The 20,990-nt window shown below is 46.4% G+C and overlaps 1 protein-coding gene and 1 non-coding gene across 2 annotated transcripts in view; both read left to right on the top strand.

Moving 5' to 3' along the window:
• Nucleotides 1-20,990, top strand: part of UBXN1 (UBX domain protein 1) — a 110,453-nt gene that overhangs the window by 10,295 nt on the left and 79,168 nt on the right. The window contains exons 5-6 of the mRNA XM_063945042.1: nt 6,000-6,045; nt 12,176-12,367. Of these exons, the coding sequence (XP_063801112.1) occupies nt 6,000-6,045; nt 12,176-12,367 (238 nt within the window). The remainder of the gene's footprint in view (nt 1-5,999; nt 6,046-12,175; nt 12,368-20,990) is intronic.
• On the top strand, nt 18,176-18,291 carry LOC134971074 (U5 spliceosomal RNA). Its single transcript, XR_010190220.1, has one exon. It is a non-coding gene; the product is annotated as a U5 spliceosomal RNA (small nuclear RNA).

The following is a 20,990-nucleotide window of genomic DNA, read 5'->3' as shown; positions in this document are numbered from 1 at the left end:
CCAGTGCGTACTGTGTCTGCAGTTATGGCTTTTGGTTACACTCTGGTGGTGTTTCTTCTCTGTCAGGCTGTTGCTGCCGTTGTTCATGCCCTGGCAGGCGGTGTCTTATTAATTGGTTGTGTTGGCACACGCGTTGTGTTACATATTCTCTCAGCATGTGGCTGTGTATTGTTCATGCTGTTGGCTGGCTTTCTATTGAATGCCACGTTCTGTGGTGTGGGCTGGTACGACACTCACCGTGTTTATAACAATAAATTCTTTCCTCGAAATGTCCATCTCTCCTGGGCACAGTTTTCTAACTGAGGTCTGGAGGAGGGGCATAGAGGGAGGAGCCAGTTCACACCCAGTTTAAGTCTTTATAGTGTGCCCAAGCTCCTGCGGATCCATCTATACCCCATGGTCCTTTTGGAGTCCCCAGCATCCTCTTCGGACTAAGAGAAAGGGATTTACCGGTAGGTACTAAAATCCTATTTGTTTTATAATTCTCAATTTCCATTCATTTATTGCATGATTATTAAGCTACTCATATACTGAGGTGGTCCAGATGAGCGCTTTCAGAGGATGTTCTCACCCTGAATACCATATGGAACAATGGGCATGAAAGGTATTTAGAAAATGCTGTATTACTGAATACTGATCCCTGCACTAGCACATGCGTGCTGTCCATAAAAGCAGTAGTGTAACCATGAATTAGGTGCAAATACCAGAAGGTGGTGCATTCTGATCTGACCTGCTGTTTGTTCATAGAGCAGATCCCTATGGCACAGTACTAATAATCTCTGTGCCTGTTGTGCTTTTCTGCATCTTGTTCCATACAGAACACAACGGAAGGAACTCTTCTGATAAGGCTCATCTGGGTGAGAACTCCCTATTTGTGTCCAAATTGGTAAATAATTTGGATGAATGTGAGCCAAAATTGATTGCCTAGACAAATACAAATTTTGTTAGATTGAAAATGATTTATCAGGGCAGATAATCCAATCTTCTATTGACTATACAAGTTTGTGTTTGTTGTAATTTGCCTGTAGGTATTGTGGATCCATTGTAGGTCTGTTCCTTCAGTCTTTAATATGGATTTGGCTAGTTTGTCCTTTACATAAGGGGGAGGGGGATGAGTGGGCTGCACGCCTTAATTCTAAATTTAATAAGAGGCATTACCATGCTGTGACTTGTAGTTACACATCGAAGAAAGGAAAGATGCAGGTGCACACTCCAACCATCAAGAACACTGGCAATCAGAACAATTATAATAAACTCTGCTATTTAACATAGAGTAAAATGGAGGTTCTTGGCCTAATTTTTTACCAGAATATATATATTCTACCGCTACCAGGTGACCTCATCAGGTAGGTCCCTAACATTCCTAAGGTTCACATCCAGAACACGGGACCCTCGGGCCAACACAGCCTAACCACGACACGGCATCACACAAGTGAGAAGTAGCAGTGTAAAAGTGTCACATTAATAAGAGGCCTTGGGACACCTCGGGGCAGTTGGGCTGTGCTCACCTCATGTTCCTGGTGATTATTCTGCTGCATGTGAGGTGAGCACATGGGCTCACCACATGTGAAGCAATAAATCACCAGGAACATGGTGTGGGCACCATGTTACCTGAGACCTGCGCTATAGACTTGGCACGGTGCCATAGTCTACTCACCTGCGCTGCCACTAGGGAGGAGGAGGTCCACACAGAGACTGCACACAGTCTCCTTCTCTTAATACGCCTTCGTGTAGCAGAGTTATTTATCTTTTTCTACAGGATATGTTTTATTTCTCTTACGTCCTAGAGGATGCTGGGGTCCACATTAGTACCATGGGGTATAGACGGGTCCACCAGGAGCTATTGGCACTTTAAGAGTTTGAGAGTGTGGGCTGGCTCCTCCCTCTATGCCCCTCCTACCAGACTCAGTTTAGAAAATGTGCCAGGAGAAGACGGTCACAGCTAGGGGAGCTCTCCAGAGCTTTTCTAGTAAAATGTTATTTTAGAGTTTTTTTATTTTACAGGGAGGCTGCTGGCAACAGCCTCCCTGCAGCGTGGGACTAAGGGGGGGAGTAGTGTCCGCCCTGCGGGGTCTGAGCCACTTACTCTGCTGGCTCCTCCCTCTATGCCCCTCCTACCAGACTCAGTTTAGAAAATGTGCCCAGAGGAGCCGGTCACAGCTAGAGGAGCTCTCCAGAGTTTCCTTAGTAAAAGTTATTTTTTAGAGTTTATTGTTTTACAGGGAGGCTGCTGGCAACAGCCTCCCTGCAGCGAGGGACTTAAGGGTGAGCAGTGTCCGCCCTGCGGGGTCTGAGCCACTGTCTCCGCTGACTGGACACTGAGCTCCTGAGGAGTCAGATCGTTCCCCGCTGCAGGGGATCGCTCGCCCCAGCAGCATGCTGAAGAATCTGTGGCGAGTGAGGCACCGACCCCCCTAGTAAGCGGGGGGTCGGTATGAAGATGGCAGCAGTAGGGTAGGAGCGCAGTATTAACTGCGCTCCAGAAGGCTCAGCAGTACATGGTTTGGCGCTACACCCTACACTGGTCCAAAAGCCTGTCGGGGTCCCCGGATCTCAGCCAGCACTCAATCCTTAGGCCAGTATAATCCTATTAAGAGCGGGAAGACAGCGCCATTAAGGAGGCGGAGCTTCTCCTCAGAGCGGACCCAGCAGCATTCAGCGCCATTTTCCTGCCTGCACAGCGCTGATCAGGAGAAACAGGTCGCTCCACAGCAACTCCAGCTATCTGTAAACGGTACCAGGGGGTTGTAGAAGGGAGGGGAGGCTGCAATACGACTGTGTATCCTATTAAGGTGCACAGTCAGCGCTGAAAAGGGGTCTCCCTTTGGTTAGAAGCGCTGTGTGTGGGTTGGCTCCAATCTCTGTGTCTCTTGCCATTCTTGGGGGTGAAACTCTGTCTGTGTGTGTGTGTGTGTGTGTGTGGAGTGTTTGGTGGTCTCCTTTAGCTATGTCCAGGGACACTGTGTCATATGCTGCGGAGGATATGTCCTCTCAGGATGATACCATTCCATGTAATCAGGATAGCACTGGTTTAGCACAGATTCCAGCAAGGGTAACCTGAGTGGTTTTCCTCTATCAAATCTTGGATATCTCAGATCTCAGACAGGGTTGCAAGTAATGAATCTGCAACCCAGGTATTACAGAACTCTATGGCAGTATGGCCCGATTCTGGTACCTCAGAACGCTCCACTATATACCCCCACAAACGTGCGCTTGTTCGTGTCACGCAAGATGACACGGATACCGATTCTGACACCACAGACTGTAATGGGTATGTGTTGCGGGGGTCTGCCTCTCTTGCAAAGGGGGTGCAATTGATGATAGAGGCTATCAGGGATGTGTTGAATGTTAATGATACCACACCTGAGCAGGTTGAGGAGGCTTTTTTCACTGAAAATAAGAAAGCCTCGCTAACCTTCCCTGCATCAAAGGAATTAAATGCTATATTTGAGAAAGCATGGGAAAACACTGAGAAAAAATTCCACGGATGCGAGCCTTCGGTGCTGGGTCGCAGTCACTCAAGGGGAAACCTTCCAAGGAAGGTGGTCAAGTCTGGAGGCCGGCCTGCCTATCAACCTCCTGGAACTAAGAGCCGTCTACAACGGTCTTCTTCAGGCGGCCCATCTTCTAAAAAATCGGGCCATTCAAGTACAGTCGGACAATGTAACAACGGTGGCTTACATAAACCGACAGGGCAGAACGAAGAGCAGAGCTGCAATGGCAGAGGTAACAAGAATCATCCTCTGGGCAGAAAGACACGCGTTGGCGCTCTCAGCAATCTTCATTCCGGGAGTGGACAGCTGGGAAGCAAACTTCCTCAGCCAACACGATCTCCATCCAGGGGAGTGGGGTCTCCATCCGGAGGTGTTCACGGAAATAACAGACCTTTGGGGGTTACCCCAAATAGACATGATGGCCTCTCGTCTCAACAAGAAGCTTCAACGCTATTGTTCCAGGTCGAGGGACCCACAAGCAGTGGCAGTGCCTCCGTGGGTGTTCCAGTCGGTGTACGTGTTTCCACCACTTCAACTCATTCCAAGGGTTCTAAAGCTCGTAAGGAGAACAAGAGTTCACGCGATCCTCATTGCTCCAGACTGGCCAAGGCGGGCTTGGTACGCGGACCTTCTGAATCTCTTGCAGGAAGAGACGAGGCCTCTTCCTCTTCAGGGTGACCTGCTGCAGCAGGGGTCGTTCGCCTATCAAGACTTACCGCGGCTACGTTTGACGACATGGAAGTTGAGTGCCTGATACTTGCTCGGAAGGGCATTCCGAAGAAGGTTATTCCTACCCTGATACAGGCTAGGAAAGGGGTAACGTCTAAACATTACCATCGTATTTGGAAAAAATATGTCTCTTGGTGTGAATCCAAGAAATTTCCTGCGGTGGAGTTTCAACTGGGATGTTTTCTCCTCTTCCTGCAAGCAGGTGTGGATATGGGCCTGCGGTTGGGATCTCTGAAGGTCCAGATTTCGGCCCTGTCCATTTTCTTCCAGAAACAATTGGCTACCCTCCCTGGGGTTCAGACCTTTTTGAAGGGAGTTCTGCACATCCAACCTCCCTTTGTACCGCCTACGGCGCCTTGGGACCTTAAAGTGGTGTTGCAGTTTCTCCAGTCGGACTGGTTTGAGCCTCTACAGGAGGTTGAGGTCAAATTTCTTTCATGGAAGGCTGTCTCGGTGTTGGCCTTGGCTTTTGCTAGACGTGTGTCAGAATTGGGGGCTTTGTCCTGTAAAAGCCCTTGATCTTCCACAAAGACAGATCTGAGCTCAGAACACGTCAGCAGTTTCTTCCGAAGGTTGTGTCGGCATTTCATATCAACCAACCAACCTATTGTGGTGCCATGATACCAAGAAAATTGGGTGTCCTGCTTCAAATCAGACTATATCTCGCTGGATTAGGTTCACTATCCAGCATGCTTATTCTACGGCAGGATTGCCGTGTCCAAAATCTATTAAGGCCCACTCTACTCGTATGGTGGGGTCTTCCTGGGAGGCTGCCCGGGGTGTCTCGGCGTTACAACTTTGCAGAGTGGCAACTTGGTCTGGGTCGAACACGTTTGCCAAGTTCTACAAGTTCAATACTTTGACTGAACTTCAGATCATCAGAGACCAATCAGTTCTGCAGGAGCTCCGCGCTCTCCCTCCCGTTCTGGGAGCTTTGGTACATCCCCCATGGTACTAATGTGGACCCCATCATCCTCTAGGACACAGGTTCTCAAACTCGGTCCTCAGGACCCCACACAGTGCATGTTTTCCAGGTCACCCAGCAGGTGCACAGGTGTATTCATTACTCACTGGCACATTTTAAAAGGTCCACAGGTGGAGCTAATTATTTCACTTGCGATTCTGTGAGGAGACTTGGAAAACATGCACTGTGTGGGGTCCTGAGGACTGAGTTTGAGAACCTGTGCTCTAGGACATAAGAGAAAATAGGATTTTGGTTACCTACCGGTAAATCCTTTTCTCGTAGTCTGTAGAGGATGCTGCGTGCCCGCCCAGCGCTTCATTCTCCTGCGACCGTTATCTGGTTCAGTGCATCTTTGTTTAGTTATGTACTGCATTGTTACTTGGTAAGTAATGTTTCAATAGTTGCTGAGTTTTCAAGCTAGTATCTTGATGTGCCTTGTATGTGTGAGCTGGTATGAATCTCGCCACTATCTGTGTTAAATCCTTCTCTTGAAGATGTCCGTCTCCTCTGGCACAGTTTCTAGACTGAGTCTGGTAGGAGGGGCATAGAGGGAGGAGCCAGCCCACACTCTCAAACTCTTAAAGTGCCAATGGCTCCTGCTGGACCAGTCTATACCCCATGGTACTAATGTGGACCCCAGCATCCTCTACGGACTACGAGAAAAGTATTTACCGGTAGGTAACCAAAATCCTATTTTTTTACACTTTTCTGTCCGATCATTTTAGAAAAAAAGAAAAATATGTTGGTACAGTATATGAACTTCCTGATAATTGTCTCTGTATAATACAACACTTTTGTTTCCATTACCGAAGGAAGACAACCCTTAACTGAGGAGGAGAAGGAAAAGCAGACAAGAAGGTGAGTGCCATGCTAGAATCAGTATCTATAGGACTGACTGACAGAAGATAGATGCTGTAATCCCTGAATAGAACATTATATGTAACATCAGTTTGCTGATTTCCGTGGTATTCAATTTTTTCTCTAGCATCCATAAGGGATATTGAGGTCAGATTAGTACGATGGGGTATCGATGGGTCCAAAGGAGCCGGTGCACTTTAAATTTCTTCAACAGGGTGTGCTGGCTCCTCCCCTCTAAACCTCCTCCTACAGCTCAGTTTAGAAAAAAGTGCCCTCAGGAGAGTATGCACATCTCTGCAAGCTCCAGAGTTTTTCTTCAATTTCTTTTTAAAAGTTTTATTACTTTCGGTTTGTTCAGCCGGGCATGGCGCCTTGGCTGTCGCAGCCGCAGCATGCCGCACACCCCTAACGCTGCCTGAAGGTGATCATCGGTGGTGAGTACCAACCGGGGGCCCCGCTAAGGAGTCCCCCAGTTTTACTGTGCGGCTAAAAGCATGGGTGGGGCGTACAGGTCCCTCCTGGGGGGGACCCGCTATAGCCCCTGCGTGAGACTGGCTAAATATAATAAACCAAGCATTTATGTGAGGTTTTACATATTGGGAGACATGGGCAGTATAAATATACAGAAGTAGCTCCGGCGCCATGGCCGGGGGGCGGAGCTACACGAGAGCGGGCTCAGCGGCATTTTGGTGCCTTCCTCTGCATGGCAACAGCCTCCACAGCTCCTCCAAACAGTCCCTGGATCGCTGGTACCGGGTGTAGAGGGGGAGAGCCGCTATACTAGTGCACAATAACATCCCTCTGAGGGATTTTATCATATTACAGTCTCACTGTGTTTACACATAAAAACGCTGACAGCCTCACTGGGGCTGTGCAGCGCTGGGTGCGTTTGGGTCCTCTCTCCTGTGTCTCCTCTCACATGCAATAGGCAAGCTTGTAATATATCTATAATCGGGCTGTGTTGTATGTATATTAAACCTGTTTTTCTGATTCACAGTGGTAAAACAGAAGTCATGCAGTGTATGTAATGCTAGATTCTCTCCTAGTTCATCTGGCTCAATATCATGTGAGCAGTATAGTCAGCCATCTCAGAATGCTGATTCCAATGTGGGGGAGAGTCCAGAGCCCTCATGGCTGTGGGCTATCAAAACTGTGATGTCTGATATGTCATCTCAACTCACTGCAAATGCAAATAAGACTCAGGAACTGCAACGAGCAGTGGCAAGTCTAACTGCTAAACATCCCCCCTGTCTACTACAGGTGCACAAAAACGTGTTCTCCCTGCACTCCTAATCAGATACTGATGATGATATACAGGATGATGTGGACCCCATAAGTGGGGATTCCACCCCTACCCAGGGTATTGAACCCCTCATATTGGCTATTAGGGATGTGTTAAAGCTCCCCCTGGAGGATGCTACTACTCAGCAGTCATTTTTCCTCTCACATTTCCTGATTCCAAGGAATTGGATGACTTATTTAAAATAGCCTTGAAGACTCCAGATAAGAAATAATCCGGTGTCAAAACGTTTTTTGCATACATTCTCCTTTGCCCCTGAAGGCAGGAAATTCTTTGAGGAGTCTCCAGCAGTAGACGTCTCAGTCTCTCGCCTTTCTACAAAGGCGGTACTCCCTGCTCCGGGCTCTTTTACGGTAAAGGACCCGGCAGATAGATTTCAGAGTGGTCTCAAGTTTCCTATTTACATTGCTGCAGGTGTGCTCAAAGGCCGGTCATTGCAGGTTGCTGGATGACGCATGCAATTCAATCCTGGGCTAATCAAATTAAGGAAGGTCTCTCAAGTGATATGACCTTAATATGGTTACTCTCCTGACTCACATTCAGGACACGGCAAGAGTCCTCTGTGACTCCCTTAAAGAGATTGGCAATATTAATGCTAGGACCACGGCTATGGCTGTGTCAGCGCACAGAGCCATATGGTTGTGTCAGTGGATTGCTCATGCTGACTCCAAACGTAATGTGGAATCTCTTCCCTTCACAGGTAAATGGCTCTTTGGAGGTGAATTGGATGCATGGATTTCCAAAGCTACTGCTGGAAAATCCACGTTTCTCCCTTCGGGAGCTCCGCCTGCTAGACGTACCTACCCGGGACCGTCTACTCAGTCCTTTCGGTCCTCCAGATTTCAATCTAGGGCCAGAGGGGCCTCCAACGCAGCTAGAGGCTCCAGAGGTAAACCTAAGAAACCAGCCATTGCCGGATCTCAGGACCAGAACACCAGCACTGCTTCCGCAAAAACTTCAGCATGACGGTTCCCACCCACCCCGATGGGATCTCGTGGTGGTAGCTCGGTTACGTCACTACAGCCACATCTGGGATGGTACCTGCCAAGATGCTTGGGTAAAGGACCTTATCTCTCAGGGTTACAAGCTGGAGTTCGACGGTGCTCCTCCCCAGTGAGTTTTCAAATCAAGCTTACCAGCTTTAGAAAATATGTGTGATACGCTACTGCTGGCCATCAACAAGTTGGTCCAGTCCCAGGTCATTGTTCCAGTACCCCTGCTACAACGAGGACAGGGTTTCTACTCCAGTCTGTTCGTAGTCTGTGAGGCCCATTTTGAATCTGAAGTCCTTGAATCCTTACCTGAAGGTTTTCAAATTCAAGATGGAATCTTGGGGAGAGGTGATTGCAGGCCTGGAACAACAGGAATTCTTTGTGTCCCTGGATATCAAAGACGCTTACCTACATATCCCAATTTGGCCTCCTCATCAGCCCTATCTGAGAGTTACCCTGCTGAACGATCACTACCAGTTTCAGGCGTTACCCTTTGGCCTGGCTACAGCTCCGAGGGTGTTCACGAAGGTGATGGCGGAAATTATGTTTCAACTCAGGGTCCAGAGGGGTCAATGTTATTCCATACCTGGACGATCTTCTGATAAAAGTGAGCTCCAGGGAGCTTCTATTGCTCCATATAGATCGCACTAATCAACTTCCGTCACACCACAGGTGGATCCTCAATCTGCAGAAGTCCCACCTGGAACAGTCTCAACGGCTTCTGTTTCTGGGGATGCTACTGGATACTGTAGCACAGAAAGTGTTCCTCCCAGGGGACAAAGTAAGAACACTTCAAGAAATGGTTCGCATGGTGCTCCGACTTGCTTGAGTCTCCATTCATCTTTGCAGAAAATTGTTGGGAAAGATGGTGGCCTCGTACGAGGCGATTCAATTCGGAAGGTTGCATGCCATATCGTTCCAATTGGACATCCTGAACGAGTGGTCCGGTTCCCATCTTCAGATGCAGCGGATGATTCAGCTGTCACCTCAGGCCAGAATCTCTCTCCTGTGGTGGCTACAGTCTTCCAATCTGCTGGAAGGTCGACGCTTTGGGATCCAGGATTGGATCCTCCTCACAACGGATGCGAGTCTGAGAGGATGGGGAGCTGTCACCCAGGGGGCGCAGTTCCAGGGCAGGTAGTCTGCCCAAGATGCCCTTGTTCCGATCAACATTATGGAACTTCGGGCTATCTACAATGCTCTGATTCAGGCATCCCCTCTACTCCGGGATCAGGCGATCCAGGTGCAGTCGTACAATACTACGGCGTCTGCGTACATCACTCGACAAGGAGGGATAAAAAGCAAGGCCTGCATGCGAGAAGTGTCAAGAATACCCCTCTGGGCAGAAAGAAACGCAGGAGCACTTTCCGCGATCTTCTTCATTCCGGGGGTGGACAACTGGGACATGGACTTCCTAAGTCGCCACGACTACCATCCGGGGGAGTGGGGACTACACCCTCAGGTGTTTCAGCAAATCATCGACAGGTGGGTATGCCCACAGATCGATTTGATGGCCTCTCGTCTCAACAAGAAGCTTTGCTGCTATTGCTCATGAACCAGGGACCCGCAGGCGAGCGCAGTGGATACACCGACATCGCCTTGGTCTTACCAGCTGGTCTACCTGTTTCCTCCGATTCCACTGATCCCAAGGGTGCTCAAGCGGATCAGACATCTAAGAGTGGAAGCAATCTTGATTGTCTCGAAGAACGTGGTACGCGGCTCTTCTGGACATGTCCGTAGAGGACCCTTGGCCTCTACCGCCAAGAAGGGATCTTCTTCAACAAGGACCGTTCATCTACCTGGAGTTACGGCGGCTTCGTTTGACGGCATGGAAGTTGTGCGGAACATCCTAGCTCACAAAGGGCTTTCCAAAAAGGTCATTGCCACTATGGTGCAAGCCAGACAACCTGTGACGTCAAAACACTATCATCATATCTGGCGGAGATATCTCTCTTGGTGCGAGGAATGCACATATCCCTCTGCGGAATTCAACCTGGGAAGGTTCCTACGATTCCTGCAGGCTGGAGTGGATAAAGGCTTACGTCTGGGATCCATTAAGGTCCAGATTTCAGCTCTTTCCATCTTCTTCCAGAAGAAGTTGGCTCTCTTGTCAGAAGTTCAGACCTTCTTGCAAGGGGTGCTTCACATACAACCTTCATTCGTGGCCCTGGCTTCTGCTAGGCGTGTCTCAGAATTGGGGGCCTTGTCGTGCAAAAGTCTGTACAGTTTATCGCAGAGCAGCAATCGGGTTGGAACTGCGCATGGCGCCGGCGCATGCCAGCCGTCGTTGCCTAGTGATCGCCTCTAAGGCCGTCGCTGGACGGCGGCGTTAAGCCGCCGTTTAGGGGGCGCGGTCCGGCCAACGCAGGCCTGGCGGACCGTTGGGGGGAGCAGGCCGCGGCGGCTGCGTAACGTCACACGCAGCCACTGCGACCCAGGGCAGCAAAGAGTTTCTCCCGGCCAGCCATAGGAGCTGCGCTGGCCAGGAGTAACTCCTGAGATGCAAAACATTGCCGCTGTGTGATGCTTTTGCATTTCTGCGGGGGCCCGGCACTGACATGCGGGGCGGATTAGCCCTGTGCTGGGCGTCCCCCCGCATGTCTGAGTGCCTGATCGTAGCGCACAGCTACGATCAACTCTGAATGACCCCCTTGGTCTTTTACGAGAACAGAGCGGAGCTCAGGACTAGACAGCAGTTCCTGCCGAAGGTGGTCTCCGCGTTTAACTTGAATCAACCTATTGTGATTCCGTCCAGTTCTGACGCTTCTGCTCCTCCGGAGGCATTGGATGCTGTGCGAGCCTTGAAAATTTATATCAAAAGGATGGCTCGGTTCATAAAGACGGATTCCTTGTTCGTGCTCTATGATAGCCAGTAAAAGGGTTTCCCTGATTCTAAGCAGTCTATTGCTCGTTGGATTAGTCTTACTATCCAACAGGCCTATGCGTCGGCAGCCTTACCGGTTCCGCAGTCTCTGAAGGCCCACTCTACAAGATCAGTGGGCTCTTCCTGGGCGGCTGCCCGTGGAGTCTCGGCCCTGCAACTATGCCGAGCTGCTACCTGGTCGGGGACGAACACCTTTGTGATGTTCTACAGGTTTGATACCCTGGCCAAAGAGGATACCCAGTTTGGGCAGGCGGTGCTGCAGATGTCTCCGCATGTTCCCGCCCGTGTTGGAAGCTTTGGGACATCCGCATCGTACTAATCTGTCCCCAATATACCTTAAGGATGCTAGAGAAAATAGGATTTTAATACCTACCAGTAAATCATTTTCTCGTAGTCCGTAAGGGATATTGGGCACCCACCTCTGTGCGGTGACTTTCTGCAGGTTCTCTGTTATGTGTTCCTGTTCAGCTGCTGCTGTTGATGTTGCAGATGTTGCTGGCTAAGTTTTATATATTGGTGTGCTGGTGTGAAAATCTCACCACACTTATTGTTATGTTCCTTCTCTCAAGTATGTCATTCTTCTTCGGGCACTGTTTACTTATAACTGAGCTGTAGGAGGAGGCATAGAGGGCAGGAGCCAGCACACCCAGTTGAAGAAATTTAAAGTGCACTGGCTCCTTTGGACCTGTCTGTACCCCATTGTACTTATCTGTCCCCAATATCCATTATGGGCTACGAGAAAAGGATTTACCGGTAGGTATTTAAAATCCTATTATTTCAGGGGGGACATTCATAAAGAGACTTAAAACTTTTGTATGTTAGTGCAAACGTTTTAATCTCTGAAAATACTAAAACTAAAACCCAAGATAATAAAAATTCTCTTCAATAGATAACATTGCAAGGATATTTGAGTCATATTATTGGAATGAAATCTCTAGGACTATATATCAACAGAATGATGGAGCTGATAGCTCAAAAGCAACAAGAACGTGAAGAACGAGAAAAACGAGAAAGAATAGAGCTGGAGAAACAGAGACGGAAACAAGGACAAGAGTTGGCTGCAATCAAACAAAAACTACAAGAACAAGAAATGCAAAAAGCAGCTGAAGAGAGGAGAAGGGAGAAGCAGGAGGAAAGACTGGCCAGGTGGGTTTAACTCAGCATATATGGGGAAATGTATTTCTTTTCTACACAAGCTTCTTTCCCATACAACTGTAAACAAGAAAGCCCGCCAAGATTCAACATATTGCTGTATTGTCATGATGGCAGACAAAACCTAATTACCCCATGCTGATCCTTAGCATAATCTAACACAACACCACAGCTGCAATGTTATGGGTTCTGATTTGGTAAAAAATTTTGATTTTGCTGCTGGATTTATTATTATTATTATTATTATTATTATTATTATTATTTTTTTTTATTATAAGTCGCAACAAGTGGTTCACAGCGCTGTACATATGGCACACATTAGAACAATACTAAAACTAAAAGAGAGCACAGGTAAGAATTAGCGCCTTAATTCTCAGTACACAATACAGCTGAGATGTAAGGAAACAAAGGAGTAATCCGTGTACTACTAGGGGTGCACAGCAGTTGGTAGAGATGAGCAGTTACAGGCGAGAGAAAATGTGGGTATAGATGGTCGCTGAGTAGGAGAGGGCTATAATTGAAGTACAAGAGAAGAGGGCTGTGAGAACAGGAGGGTAGGTGACCAAAAGTGCCAATATTATTTTAAGCAAACCTTTAAACAAATTGGCAGTTTAAATCGCAGGACAGAATCAATAGAAAATATTCCCCATGGACTCTGCAATATACAGTGGTGGCCAAAATTGCGGACACGTTTTGAAATTTGTATGTTTTTCAACTTTGAATGCTTATAAAAACTGTTTCACTTCACGCAGTGCAATGATTCATATATAAAATGAAAGGAAATTTAATGCTGAATTCAACACAAAACAGAGGTCAAATAATTGCATTACATGGGAAGTTGTGCTACTTTCAGTCAGACAAAGAAGCACAGATGCTTGAGATTCAAGAAGCAGATTGTAGTAACAGTTACTACCAGTCAATCGGAATCGTCGTTCTGAGGACCAATCAGTTGTCGTTTATGAGCAGGTTCCTTCCTTCCTTCCTACCCGGCTGTCGCTCTCTCATCCACCGGCCACTGGACCAGTATAGGCGACTGGCTGCCAAGACAGTGTGACAGCAGAAGTGATTCACCAATGGGATCGATGGGCACACTGTAATTTTCCTCCCACTTGAATTCCGTTGGGGATTATTCAGTGGTGCACCCAGGGGGGGTTTCCGAGCACCCAGAAACCCCCCTCCACTTAAAAGAAAGAAAAAAAAAATTTTTTTTTTTAGCTGCATGAGTATTATTAATGGCTGTCTAGCGTCCTCTGCAGCCTGCTGTCTTCCTGGTGGCACTTGTAAGTGCAATAAAAGTTTACTTTATTTTAATTATAGTACATAGATATCCATGTGCATACATATATACACATGTATATACATACATACATACATATAAACACACACACACACACACACACACACACACACACACACACACACACACACATGATATATATATATATATATATATATATATATACATGTGTATATATATGTGTACTGTACATATATATATATATCTATGCATGTTTAATATGCTATGTGTATATGTATGTGTGTGTGTGTATATATATATATATATATATACATGTGTATATATATATGTGTAGATATATGTACAGTATATATATATATACACACACACACACACACACACACACACACACACACACACACAGACACACTAGTTTTACGGACCCAGCATATACTGGGTCACCTCAGTCCCCACCCCCGTGATTGGCTACGCCCAGTTTTGGAAACCCCCCATGCAAATCCTGCGTTTGCCACTGTTATTCTATGATTTATAGCTGCATAAAGGGCAATACTGTGACTACAGCAAGAAATTCCTTTACAATCTCAATACTTACCATGGTTGAATACCCTTTGATGCTTGTCATAGTATGAGTCCAATTTATAGGAAGGTTTGGGAATTATTATGACTCCAATATACCCCAATCCTAATTAGGGTAAAGGTTTACAGTGATGTGAAAATCAGGCACTTATGATATGATTCATTTATACTGTCAGCAAGTATTTAGGATTATATCTTTTGCTGTCTCATTAAAGTTGGAGTGTAAATAGGAGGACAATATACCTATTTCTTTTTCATCCACTAGGGGTCACTGGAGTACTCTTGGGTTATGGACTGGGCGTAGCCGGAAATGGCACATATTTAAATATTTAAATTAGTAACTGGCCATCCCCTCCATAATCCCATAGAGCAGGCATTCCCAACCGCGGTCCTCAAGGCACACCAACAGTGCAGGTTTTCTTTATCATCCACTAGGGGTCACTGGAGTACTCTTGGGATATGGACGGGCGGAGCCGAACAAAGGCACTGAATATTCAAATTTAGGACTCTCCCCCCCCTCCATATCCCCAAGTACCTCAGTGTACTTTGCCAGTGTTTTTTCGGTGCTCACAGATGAACATCGGCTTGTGGCAATGGCCACTTTTCAGATTTTTATTTTTATTTTTATTTTTAATTTTTACACTGCCCGTCTCAGTTTATGGAAAAACATGGGTCCGGGATGGTGTCGCTGCAAGGCAGCGGATGGCGTGTCGGTCCTCACAAAGAGCACCCTCACAGCCACAGGCGCTATAGACAAGCGCATGGCGTGTCGGTCCTCACAAAGAGCACCCTCACAGCCACAGGCAGCCATTGTCTCCTTTAAACTGAACGGAGCTTACAGAAAGAAGATCCGTTACAGCCAGGATAAGACAAAGAGCTGGAAGGAGCTTACACTTACAGAAGCTCCGTCACAGCCAAGATGAGGCTGAAACGGAGCTTGCAGAGAGAAGAGAAGGCGGCACAAGGTATGAGTGTCAGGGCGGTCAGCTCACGCTGCCGCCCTGCTGTGTGTGTGTTATGCTGTAGAAATGACATAGCCGCTGAGCACGTGAACTACACGCCGCTGAAGGTCTTGCTGAACGATGCGCAGAGCGGCCGCACGTCACTCAGACGTTGGCCGCTCTCACTGCGCTGATGGCCCGGTACGAGAATCTCCGTGCGCTGTACTAAGAGAGCGGCCGCACGTCACTCAGACGCCGGCCGCTCTCACTGCTCTGAGGGCACGGCACCGCTAGACGCTACCGCCATTCTCCTGGGCTGACCTAAGTAGAGCGGCCGCACGTCACTCAGACGCCGGCCGCTCTCACTGCTCTGCTGCGGCACCGTTACACGCCGCCGACATTCTCCGGGCGCTCAACTAAGAGAGCGGCCGCACGTCACTCAGACGCCGGCCGCTCTCACTGCTTTCATGGCCCGGCACCGCTACACGCCGCCGAGACAGTGGCCGCACGTCACTAAAGGACGCAGGCCACTTTTCCAAACACCGCAGACACAGGGAGACTGTGTACTGCTGTAGGAAGCAGCTGCCGGACGGCTCCCCGGCGCTAGATTCAGGCTCTCCTGCTCTCCCTGCTCCCGATCTCCGTACGCTGCAGGTAAGGGATGCAGGGGGGGGGGGGGGAATAATACCCATAGCAGCAGCAAAGGCTGCATGGGTTCAAAATACACAAGCAGCGCAGCACGTTAACAGCACGTTTTATATATATAAATATAATGAAGCTTTTGCTGGCAATAATATCAGTATGAACTGTGATTATAGGTGTAAACACTTTGTATATATATATAATATATATATGAGGCTTTGGCTGGCAATAGGTTATCAGTGGCATAACCTATTACACGTTTAACCATGTTTTCTGTTATTTTTGGTTACAGTTGCATAAATACACTGCAGGCAGTGCTCATATTATTTGAATACATATATTTTACTGTATCCTATGTATAATAGGCTATTAAGCATAATAACTGTATAATAGGCTATTAAGCCTATATTAAAACTGCAGCAGGTACCCTGTACTATGATTTTCTGGGAAAGCATGGCATGACGGCCATTTTAATCATTGCTGGTTTTCCAGTTATAATTCCAGACCATACACCTCTACTCCACAAGGAGGCGCAGGGGTGTTAGTGGGAATTTTTTTTTTTAGTTCAAGATAATTCTGGAACATTCCTGCCCTACATCTTTAAGCCACCAGAAGGCGCAGGGGTGTTAGTAGGAATTTGGTTCGGGTTTCATGCCCATGTGAACTGCTTTTCACATAAAGACTTTGGTTTCCTAATAAATATGCTGTTCAGCAATAACATATATATATAGATATATATGCCATATAATAATCGTGCAAGTGTCTGTCTGTTGCCTATTATGATGTCTGTCTACATAGCGAATAAGGCTCTAGTGCAGACTAAAAATGTTAACATTGGCAATTCAAATTAAAACAGCGGTAATCGGAGTCTCAGAATAACTCCGCCAGCGCTAACAAAAGACAATCTTTCCAAAGTGACAATTTTCCTTTGGGTACCAGAGTGTTTATTTCACTAGTCTTATAATTTAATGCACGATTCTATGTCAAATCTCACACCGATAACTACAAGTGAGCAGGGTACATTAGTCCAGCACTCAGATAGTGCGGGGTTTTAGACAACCATACATAATAGTTTCCAAAAGGACGCGATCCGCCATTGGTATATGCGTTTCTGTCAAACATTATAAAAACCACAGATACATTTGGGTCACTAGAATCTATCTATGGAACCATGCCGATCACGGTTAAAAGAAGCTGCAGAGTATATCTGTAAAGCTTTTGCTAACGCCGGTTATTTTCAAATTGTCGCTAGTTAAGCGCGACAAGCCCAGAGCTTGTTTGCTCCTAAATTGGATATATGTGTAACGACATTTTATCCCTTTACGGTATTCTGCCATTAGCGCATACAATATACTTGTAACAGCGTTTTATTCTTTTATAAACATCAGTCACGTCTTGTAACGACAGGACGTTACAGTCAGCAAGCCAGTGGTTTGATGACCTCTTTTACATTTGTGGAAGTGCGTCTTTTCAGGTTACATTTGCGAGGTTTCATGACTTCAACTCATATATGTCTCAGCTATTTACAGCTTAGAGTACAAAACTGCTTCTGGCGAACGGTTTGGCAGGTTGTCATTTAGTCTTTGCTGGGTTATAAACCAGTCAATAGTACGCCAACAGAGTCAAAATGACTTATTCCCGTCTGTTTGAGCAAAATCAAACAGCTCCGTTGCAATATCAATCAGCAAGTCATTTACTACAGTTAGAAAATGAAAATGGATTTTCTGCAGTTAGTTTTTGCTTATTGCAGCCACAAAATTGTATAATTGCATTTGATCTTCACAATGCGTATTTACCCAGTCCGGTTTCTTCATCACAGGTTCTAGCGTTTGCAAATCGCCACAACCATTAACCATTTCATTTATACCGTTGCTTATCGCTGCCGGTATTTACCAAAGTGATGTTGGAATAATCGCTCATCTCACATAAGAACTATGTATCAACAAAGTTCCTCTATCTTGCGCTACTAAGGTATACTGCGGTAGCAGATTAAGTTCGAAAACAATCACATCTAAGTCGGTCTAAACGATGTCAATTCCTAGGTAAGATTATAAATACGGTAAATCAAAGACTTTTACCTACTACACCAGCAAGAACAAAGGTACACGCACATTAGCGGTACATTGGTGTATTCACTTATTAAGAATAAAGATGTGTTTTCAATCGCGTTTCTCACAGAGGGACAAGGGTGCGTATACTCTGGACGACAGTCACAGAGAGTCAGGATTTGTAGTTAAAATCAACGCAAAGGTTCTAAAACACGACAGATTGCTGTCAATAAATGTCCTAGAACTCTGTGCATTTTACAATGCAATAGATAAATGTCCTAGAACTCTGTGCATTTTACAATGCAATAAATAATTCGTTTTCAGTCTGTCCAGGGATAGACTCTGGGTTCTCTTCAGAACGAATAAATCTTTCGCTTTTTACTAAAGATTTCTGTAGACAGGAACAACCGTGAGTTTCATGTAATTTTGTTTTTTCATGCCTAGCTCACGCTGCCCTTAAGCAGTCAAACAAAGCAACGGCAGTTGCATACACAACAACCAGTGAAAACCAAGAAGCCGCATGGCAATGCGGCAGGTAACTCAAATCTTCAATGGCTCAGAACGCCATTATGTGAAAATGTCAAGACATCAATCCGTGAGTGGACATTTGTTAGACAAAAGATCTCACCCGTCAGGGTTTGGATCTTGAAAACTGGACATTAAATCCAGAGGTGTTTCATATGTGAGTCCACAGAAGGCGGTTACCCCAAGTATACATAATGGCATCTCGCCACAATTACAAAAGCTCAGTATATGTACATCACATTCATGGGGTCATTCAGCATCGTGTATCTGGCTCCACCATTTTCCGCTTCTCTCTTCGTTGCCAAAACGGATCAGAAGACAGTTCGTCACAGTCATACTGGTGGTATCTCATGGGTTTCGGAGAAGTTTGCTTCTCGAATTTTCAAGTAATACTTGCACACGATCTTGCCCCGCTCATAATACGGCCAACCTGTTACATCACGGAACGTTCTTTTACCCATAGTTACCTATGTACCTATTATCTATGTACCGCAGCTGCGGTTGACGGGGTGAGAGTTCAGACCTCTCTCTTAAAAAATAGAGAATTACAGTATCGGTTATACCAACCATGTTACGAAATAGTAAGCCGCTTAAGGCAGCTCATAATTAAAAAATTTCGTGTGCTTACATAGGTTGTAAACCTCGGAAGTTTCCAACATCATACTTCAAGTACCCGTATTCTGTTAAACGGGATGGGATGGAAAACTGCGTTCATCTGCACTAAGAGTGCAGGTATCTGTGTGGTAAACTTATTTTCAAAGCGTTTGCCTCTATTTACGTCTGTAAACATCTTTCTACAAGGTGTCACCAAAGTTCAGACTCTATTTATCCCACCTACAGCGCCAGGCGATTTGAGGTTGGGTTCAGATTTCTTAGTTTTCATATTTTGGAATCCTTTCAACAAATGGGAATTAAGTTTCATATTTTTGAACCCGTACAACAAATGGGTATTAAGTTCTCACTTTGGAAAACATTTTTCTTCTAGCCTTGGCTTCGCCAAGGGTGCTTCGGCAAGGATTTTGTTTTCATATTTGGGTGCCTTGTATTCCAAGCCACCGTATTTGAGTTTTCTCATTACAAAGCAGATCTTCCGACAAAATCCGCTTTCGTATTCTTCACATCAATATACCAATAGTGGTTCCTGTGGGGACAGCACATTCTAAAATTCTGAATGTGGTACACGCGTTACGCGTTTATATATGTAGTATGTGATATGAATACGTTGTTTGTTCTATATGATACTGCAAACTGGGGTTAGCCAGTTTCTCAGCAGATTTTATCCAGTTGGATAATAATGACTACAAGTCAGGCTTACTTAAGGCTAAGTTACAATCGCCTACGTCAGTAATAGCATCCCACAGGTTCTGTGGGAATGTCACACCCAGCGGGTCGTGGAGCGTCTACGACGCGGCTACATAGCCTTTAGTGCACCACGTTTGTGCACGTTTACAAGTTATGAATGGTGGCGCCATCAGCATTTAGCTTTGGCTGCCTACTGTTACAAGTATCAAACAGCTCTCCCGCCCACGAGGGAAGCTTTGGTACGTCCCAAGAGTACTCCAGTGACCCCTAGTGGATGATAAAGAAAATAGGATTTTGGTACTTACCAGGTAAATCCTTTTCTTTGAATCCATAGGGGGCACTGGACGCCCACCCAGAGCAGTTTTACCTGGGTTGTTGTAAGCTCAAGGGAGCTTAGTGAACACATTTAACTTGGATGGTATTAAGCTCGAAGGAGCTTAGGGTAACACATTTTCACCAATTGGCTCAAATTATAAAGTTCTATCGGTTAAGGTGTCAACTGTTTAGTTGACAATAAGGTTACGGATCAACTTTGTGGTTGTCCGTTATGTTATAGGGATTCTCCATTGTCAACCTCTCTATATCCTGTTCGCTCAGTAAAAAACACTGGCAAAGTACACTGAGGTACTTGGGGATATGGAGGGGGGGGAGAGTCCTAAATTTGAATATTCAGTGCCTTTGTTCGGCTCCGCCCGTCCATATCCCAAGAGTACTCCAGTGCCCCCTATGGATTCAAAGAAAAGGATTTACCTGGTAAGTACCAAAATCCTATTTTTGTGATATCCAGGCTTCAGCACAGATGGTTAAATCAAAATAACTGAGGTACTAATTAAGTCACATGTGTTCAAGCCTGGATATCACTAAAACCAGGACTGTTAGTGTGCCTTGAGGACCGAGGTTGGGAAACACTGCCATTGAGCCTTCAGTATTTTTCTGTGCCTCTAGCGGAAGGTACTGAGGACTGAATGTCCTGTGATTCTTCAAGCAAGATTATTTCAAGATTATTTTTGGTTTTTCTACCTGATCCCTTCCCAATTTATCAGAGAAGTTCGGGATCATTGGTGCTGCATTAGCAGCAGATGGTCTGCCGGCGCTCATACAAAGGGCCCCGCCATTGACTAAAATCAGCGCAGCTGATTGCAGCCATGGGCTGCACAAGGACGCAGGACGGCGCTTACAGAAAAGTCCCGTCATGGCCTCCGCAGGTGGTGCAGGTACTGAGCGGTAGGCAGCTCTCACTGCCGCCGCTCACTTACTTACTTTTTCGATCTATTGCGGCCGGTCAGCTCACGCTGCCGCCCATTATGGGGGGACTGTATGTGTTT

The sequence above is a fragment of the Pseudophryne corroboree genome, chromosome 11, assembly GCF_028390025.1.
Source record: "Pseudophryne corroboree isolate aPseCor3 chromosome 11, aPseCor3.hap2, whole genome shotgun sequence".
NCBI lineage: Eukaryota > Metazoa > Chordata > Amphibia > Anura > Myobatrachidae > Pseudophryne > Pseudophryne corroboree.
Note: the sequence above shows the minus strand (reverse complement) of the source record. Positions and strands in the feature narration are given on the sequence as shown.